A 7,986-nucleotide genomic window follows, 5' to 3' on the forward strand; every position below is an offset into this window, starting at 1 on the left:
CCTCACCCCATGGTAACCTGGCTTGGATACTTTGTCCAAATTTGTATTCGTCCAAAGTACAATACTATGAGATGTAAAATAATGGTGGCCTTTTCACACAAACATGAGGCTGCCTAAAACCAGACGTGAGCCCGTGCCCCTCATTCTCTGAACCACATTCTCTTTAGAGTGACCACTTGTTTCTGGGTGATTGATGCAGAAAAATGTAGCTAGTATTCCCCAGATTTTATGTGGGTATCCTATCTGCTCCATCATCATTCCTGAACCAACTTGCAATCAGATAGCTTTTTAAACAAATTTTTTCAGAAGTTTGAGAGAATATACTAGGAATTAATTTAGTGGTTATGGCTTCTTTCAGAAACATGTAAGAGTGACAGTAGATAATTTTGGAGTTTATTGTCATTGCCTTTCTTATTTTATTAATTGCAGTGGTCCTCACTGAAATTCTTTTAACTGCAGTAGTCTTTTATTAATTTATTTTTAGCTTTATTGAGGTATAATTAACAAATAAAACTGTAAGATATTTAAAGTGTACAATGTGAGGATTTATTATACATATACATTGTGAAAGGATTTCTCCCATTGACTTAACACATCTCATTGACTTAAAAAAAAACAAAAAAAAGTAAGCATTTCAGAATTGTATATAGTGGCATGATTGCATTTGTTAGGAGGGTCTAAAACTTTATTTATTAAAAAAAAAATCCCTTTGGAGAGGCCAGAGCACACATTTGAAAAGAACCATATCACTTAAAATTTGTAGGTACCTGTATTCAGTAAAATGTTTTTCTGGTCATGATAAACTCTTGTTTGTCAAGTGGAAGGGTCTTACCAAAGAGGACATACTGGGTTTATGGTGACCTGGAATCACTGAATGTTAATGGGGAAGAACTTTTAGAGTCACATAGTTTATTTCATTTTACAAATGGCAAGCTGGGGCACAGGTACATTAAATGACTTGTTTAAGGGTGCATAGTTACTTAGTGGGAAAACCAAGATAGGAACATAGAATAGCGTTCATTCTACTCCACTGCTGTTAGTAAGAATTTTCTAGGCAAAGACTCTAATATATGCTCAAAAGCCAAGCAAAGGTAACTGGTGGTCATGTAACTATTGATGAAACCAATTCTAAACCTTGTGTCATTTCATAAAATTTAGAGTTCTTGCTACTTTATCACACTGTCATTAGCAACAGTGGCTGGACCCTATCTTTTTTTTTTTTTTTTTTTTTTTTTTTTTTGCTGTACGCGGGCCTCTCACTATTGTGGCCTCTCCCGTTGCGGAGCACAGGCTCCGGACGCGCAGGCTCAGCGGCCATGGCTCACGGGCCCAGCCGCTCTGCAGCATGTGGTATCTTCCCGGACCGGTGCACGAACCCGTGTCGCCTGCATCGGCAGGCGGACTCTCAACCACTGCGCCACCGGGGAAGCCCTGGACCCTATCTTTTTATATCTTGTCATGTGTTGCCAATGGGCTGCTAATTTACTTGTAGAGGGAAAAGAAAAATGTGTTACCACCGACTTCTCATTTCATATAATTCAGTGTCTCATTTGCAATTTTTAGAAACTCCATTGTGTATGAAATCTACTATAAATATGCTATTGTTGTGAAGGTAGAGATTACTCATTGTTTACATCTCTCAATAGAAACCTTCCAAAATGAAGAGTAAATTCACATGATGAAATTTGCTGTTTTAAATATAGAAGACAGATACACCTAAAAGCTCAACCTAAAGCTCCACAATAGGTGATATATCTTATTATTTCTTTGTTCCCATATCTGGAAAGTAGGTCCTATGAAAACTTTTTTGATTTGACAGTATTTAGCATAAAGAAAAGAAGGTTAGAAAGAGTCTTCAGCTATGTAGTCAAAAACATTAAGCTCAGATTTCAAATAAATCAGTAGATTACTTAAGAAAAAATTTTTTAAAAAGACAGCATAGACAGTATCAGAAGAGCATCTGTCACTTCGGTTTTATGGGCCTTTGTTTTTCCATTTGTATGAGGCAGGTACACTAAATAATTTCTAAATTATTTATTGTTCAGAATTCTTTTGAATTTCTATTTATCCCTTTCTCCTTGTTTATAAGACACTGCTTGATAATCAGTCAGGAAATGGTCATTTATTATGTCCTGACTACGTCTAGCACTTGCCTAGACCTTACTGTCAGAATATAATCTGAATCTCTTCTTCTAGAATCAAAGCCTTATTTTGTAAATTCCTCAGAAAGCAGTTAAAAGATGTCAGCTGCCTTATGTATATATACTGTGTTTGAGTTATCTGGCCTTATACAGAGGGTGTTATCCCTAACAAGCAGAAAGTATAATGTAGCACTGACAATCAGAATCTAATGGCGAGTGGTAAGGAAAACATCTGCTTTTCCAGGTTTGGTTCTTATCAACATATGGATGAAGTTGCTTCCGCACCTCATGAACATTTATTACATAGTGCTTTACTAAATTATTGCAAAATCATCTCGCTTATGTTTTCCTTATTCTCTCTGATACTTTGGCAAGGTGTTTGCTTTAAAAGTTGGGTCAAAGCATTTTTATCTCACTTTTGCCTCAGTTTCTTTATCTCTGAAATACGCTAGTTAGGCCACGTTGGAGAAATGACAATACAATAAATGGACCACTGCTGCATCTTCCCGTGCTACTGGCAGGCAACAGTGATTCTCCATGGTGTTCCCTTCCACTGAGCGTATGCCTCCTGAGCCTATTCTTCAATATTAAGTCTTTGATGTTGAGGTTTCATTCCCCACAGTCCTTAAACCCTCTTTTCTGAGGCCATCATTTCTGAGGCTTAAACACTGAAGGGGCATTTAAAACCTGATTATTATCATCTTTATCCATTCAATAAATATTTATTGAGTGCCTACATTGTATTAGGCTCTGTGCTAGGAAATGTAGAACAAAACAGATTCTGCTGTCATGGAGTCTGCAGTCTCCAGACAATAACAATGTTAACAAAACTAATAATTATTTCTGTGATAAATAGTATAAAATAAATATGTATTGTGATCAAGAAGACTGATGGGAGCACCTACAGGTTTTGATAAGGGCTTTAAGAAAGGCCCTAGGAACCGATATTTATGCTGAGATGTAGGGGATAGATAAAACCAGCCACGGGGAATTCCCTGGCGGTCCAGTGGTTAGGACTCGGCACTTTCAGTGCCGAGGGCCAAGGGTTCGATCCCTGGTTGGGGAACTAAGATCCCACAAGCTGTGAGGCATGGCCAAAAAAATAAATAAATAAAAATCCTATATTTAAAAAATAAAACCAGCTATGCTAAAAACCAAGGGGAGAGTAACCCAGGCAGAAAAAAGAGCATGTGCAAAGGCTCTGAGGTGGAAAACAGCTTACTTGTTTTTCTTTAAATTTCAGTTTTCTTATATGAGACATTATTTGTTTTATCCTCACTGTTGATTTTCTTCAGGATGACAATGTGCCTAGTTAAAAATATTTTTCCCCAGCCTCCTTTGCATTTAGCATTGGTCATGTGACACAGCTTTAATTAATAAGATGTGAGAAGATACCTGCTAAGTCTTTAGGGAAAGATTTTACTTTTTTGACACAGGCACTCTTTTCTTCTTTTCCCACTATTCCTCTTCATCTTGAAAGCAGAGGCAATGGCTGGAGTTGCAACAACCATTTTGTCATCAGGGAGAATTTCTAAGGACGTCTTAAGACAGCATCCTTGTTAAGATGCTGAACTAACCAGCAATTAACCAACAGTCACTTACCTTCATATATCTTGTATAAAAATATAAACTCCTCTTTTTTAAGCTATACTCACTGCTTAAAAGTGAGTGAGCTAACTAATATACTAAACATAAAATTAATTGTCTAAAACAAGATAGTTTTGAAGCCAAAAGGAGGTACTATTAGTTATACCAGGATTTAGTCATGAATCAGTACTGTTTCAGGCCAACTATGATGTATGATATCCCTAACTATAAGATTATTTTGTGGATTAGATGAGCTGATGCATATACAAATATTTAGTACACTGCCTGGCATACAAGTAACACATAATACATAATATTATCGTTAAAAATGGAACCAGTAATCAGAAAAAAATAATAGTTCATGGTATAGAACATACATTAAATTGGGGAAGAAAATGGAGAGGAGGGAGTTATCATCAAAGGCCTGTTTAGCTGACAGTTTTTGAAGTAGTCTACCCTTGGGTTTCAGTATAGAATGAGATTTATAAATAGAGAAAGTTGTCTTTCCATGACTAGCGCTGCTAGGAACCCGAAGGCCCTTTGCTATTTTCTTTGCTTGCTGTCTTCCTACACTACCACTATTTTTCTTCTGTGAATCATACCTTCACCAAAATAGTTGCTCAGATTGCCTGTCTAGTGAGAACAGAAAGCTGGTTAGGTTAGTCAAGAGGTTGACTCAGTCCTTATACGTAACTCCCCTGCAGGAAACCAGGAATACATTATTCCTCCTCACTTTATGCACGCACACTATAATCAAAAGCAGAAAAGTAGAGGAAGACAAGAGAACCTAACTCTGCTGACCACCATTCTCTGGGCTCCTCTAACGTGTGCGCCTGCATATTTTCAAGTAGCAGAAACCCTGAAAGTTATCATAAAGGTGATTTATCTAAGATAGCTTCAAAAGCATTCATATATACATGAACTTCATGAGATATCCAAATATATCTAGAACTGTTTTAAGACTATAATTAAATTCTTTTCTAGCATCATCTTTGGGTGTAGGCTTCATTATTAAGAGGACCTAATTATTGTCCTTTGCCACCTACCAATATTTCCATTCGATAAACAAGTCAAATTATTCTTAAGAACAAACCAATGTCAGTAATGATATAAAATAAACACAGTGATCTCCATTTATTGGAAAGAAGATATTATCTGTGAGGTAGAAGCATCCAAACTCCATTTGGTTTTTTATGAATACTACTTGAACAAAAATAGAATTTTTCCACTAAATAGTTAAATCCCTTCCTTCTAGTTCAACAGATAGGGAATAACCCCTTCCTGAAAAAATATTAAAAAGTGAAGTCAAAGATTATTACTTATAGAAAGCACTTGCAGTAAATCACTGTTTAAATATTCTTGATGTTCTTTATCTGTCTCTTGAACATTCATAACTAACTGGAGGTTTCTTGCTCAAAGACATGCCTCTCATAAAAATAAAAATAAAATAAATTTACTCACAGCTCCCAAATTTTAGTGGGCAGGCATGGGCATCCATAGGGAAATCCTCCAAATGCATTGGACATTCAGCTCTCACCGTCAGCCTTATCGATTAAGGGATGTATGGGATACAAACAAAAGTTCTATAGATTAGATACTTTCTGATAAATACAAGTGGGATGTTATTAACTATAGCAAATATATTAAGAAAGCAGGAGAGACAAACACAAATGGCAATGCTATACCGAGCTGTTAATATTCAAACGATCTAAAAAGAATTCTTGGACTTCCCTGGTGGCGCAGTAGTTAAGAATCCACCTGCCAATGCAGGGGACATAGGTTCGAGCCCTGGTCCGGGAAGATCCCACATGCTGCGGAGCAACTAAGCCTGTGCACCACAACTACTGAGCCTGCGCTCTAGAGCCCATGAGCCACAACTACTGAAGCCCACGCGCCTAGAGCCCATGCTCCACAACAAAGACAAGCCACCACAATGAGAAGCCTGAGCACCACAACGAAGAGTAGCCCCTGCTCACCGCGATTAGAGAAAGCCTGTGTGCAGCAACGAAGACCCAATGCAGCCAAAAATAAATAAATAAAATTTAAAAAGTAAAATAAAAAATATAAAGAATTATTTACAACAATGACTGGGTTCTATCCATTTTTTTTGTCTGTTTTGAGAAAATAGGTGACACCTGATTTTGTATGATGGGCAAGCATTGCCAAAGTTTTCCAAAATAGGCATCATCAACTAATCCACCTACCAGAGCAAATCCTTTGAGAATAAAATGAGATGTAAGCAAATAAATACTTGCAACAATACTAATTCATCCTTGGTTGAGAAGACATGGATAACAAGGAAGAGAGGCAAATATCTCCATTCCTAAGTGCATCTCTTCCCACCTTCCCTAATATAGCACCAAATGCATAAGACAACAAAGGAATAGGTGAGGGAGGAACTGTCCTCAGGTTCTGTGAAGCTGACATTCACCTAAAGCCTCCTTTATAAGTGATTTCACTATATTCCAACCACTTAGTTTTACCTACAAATCTGCCTAATTGAAGCCAGTACTCTGCTGAGCTTCTTTTTAGTCCCTATGTTATGGGAATGGGAATGTGAATTCTATTTATGTTTTTAAAAAGGATAGTCAAGAAAGAAATTCACTGAAATATATTTGATCTCATTTGGTGGAACTATGGAAAATTTACACCCAAATTCCTCACATAATTTTCAGAAAATATATTTACCCATATTATTAAGTAACTCTAATGTGGCAAGATGGCTTTATAACAAGTAAAATCATGAAGTGATTACAATATTAATTAAAGTAAATATGAAATGTGTAAATTAATGATTAAACTCATATAGTTAAGTCAAACTATTCAGGGAAGTGGTAACACATTAGCAAAGGTGATGAGAAATTTAGGAGAAGGGGGATATAGGTTAGTTACTGATGAATATTACATATATCAGGAACTATTAACTGATAAACTGTTCAGTATACACAAATCTCTCCTTAGATAATTAGCAACTGGCAGGAAAGGATACTAGATTTAGGCTCAAAAACAAGTGTAGGATATTTTACAAGGGGAGAATATTTCAAATTTCAACTATAAATAGATCCTGCTTAGATGATCTGGAAATTTCTCAACACATCTGTCCACTGATCCTCTACTTTCTCTCTTTTCTGGAATTTTCATTCTTTCAGTCCTATTACACTTTTACTAGTTGAGTCCAACATCTATCTAAAGTGGCTCTTAAAGCAGTTTTTCTTTCATTTGGGTATAAAAAGCTAGGGATTCTGGCAGCTTTCTCCAAAGTCAAAATATCACTCTACTCCCACTCGAAACACAATCCGCCAAGTCTAGGGGTTGCCTTTATTACCTTTTCATACCAAAGGAATAATTGGATGGTCTAAATTACCAAGTGCTGGCCAGATCTATAAAAACAACATTCCAACAAGTCATCTGGATATGAAAAAACTGCATCTCTTCAGAATGAGTCTTAGATAATTTTTTAAAATATTTTATTTATTTTATATTTTGGCTGTGTCAGGTCTTAGTTGTGGTACACAGCATCTTCATTGCGGCATGTGGGATCTTTCGCTGCAGTTCGTGGGCTTCTCACTAGTTGTGGCGTGCGGGCTTTGTAGTTTGCTACACACAGGCTCTCTAGCTGAGGTGTGTGAGCTCAGCAGCTGTGGCGCACTGGTTTAGTGGTCCCACAGCATGTGCGACGTTAGTTCTCCGACCAGGGATTGAACCCATGTCCCCTGCACTGGAAGGTGGATTCTCTACCACTGGACCACCAGGGAAGTCGCAAGTCCTGGATAATTCTTAATTTCTCATAAAATAGGAATGTTTTTAAACAACTTTTTTTCTAAAAATATTCAAACCTTTATTCAATTCATGTTTCTTTCATTCATCCATAAATGAATGATTGGTATCCAGATTCTGGGCTTACAGTAATCTCAAAATGGGGGAAATGTTTATGGAGCAAAAATATATATGTAGTCTTCAATTTAAGCAAAATTAAGAATATTTATATTCTCAGTCTAATTAACATCATTGTGAATTAATATACTTCTTCAAAATGTATACTTCCACATGAATTTATATATAAAAATTTTGAACTTTTTCTATTTTCTGGTTTTTTTCTCCTTTTTAAATAGAAACATTTTCAGATATATACCATGAGATAGCTTCTAGAAATTTAATCTAGACCTTACTGGAATGCAGGAATCCACGATGTTAATAGTAGGGAGAAGTTCCTCTATTGAATTAGAAAATATTGGGGATGTGTATATATATATATATA

At 36.4% G+C, this 7,986-nt stretch overlaps 1 protein-coding gene across 1 annotated transcript in view; it reads right to left on the reverse strand.

The window, feature by feature from the left end:
• Nucleotides 1-7,986, reverse strand: part of GABRA1 (gamma-aminobutyric acid type A receptor subunit alpha1) — a 60,667-nt gene that overhangs the window by 25,583 nt on the left and 27,098 nt on the right. Inside the window, exon 6 of the mRNA XM_024753374.1 lies at nucleotides 5,190-5,272. Coding sequence (XP_024609142.1) covers nucleotides 5,190-5,272 — 83 coding nt within the window. The remainder of the gene's footprint in view (nucleotides 1-5,189; nucleotides 5,273-7,986) is intronic.

The sequence above is a fragment of the Neophocaena asiaeorientalis genome, unplaced genomic scaffold (genome assembly GCF_003031525.2).
Source record: "Neophocaena asiaeorientalis asiaeorientalis breed wild unplaced genomic scaffold, Neophocaena_asiaeorientalis_V1.1 scaffold268, whole genome shotgun sequence".
Classification (NCBI taxonomy): domain Eukaryota; kingdom Metazoa; phylum Chordata; class Mammalia; order Artiodactyla; family Phocoenidae; genus Neophocaena; species Neophocaena asiaeorientalis.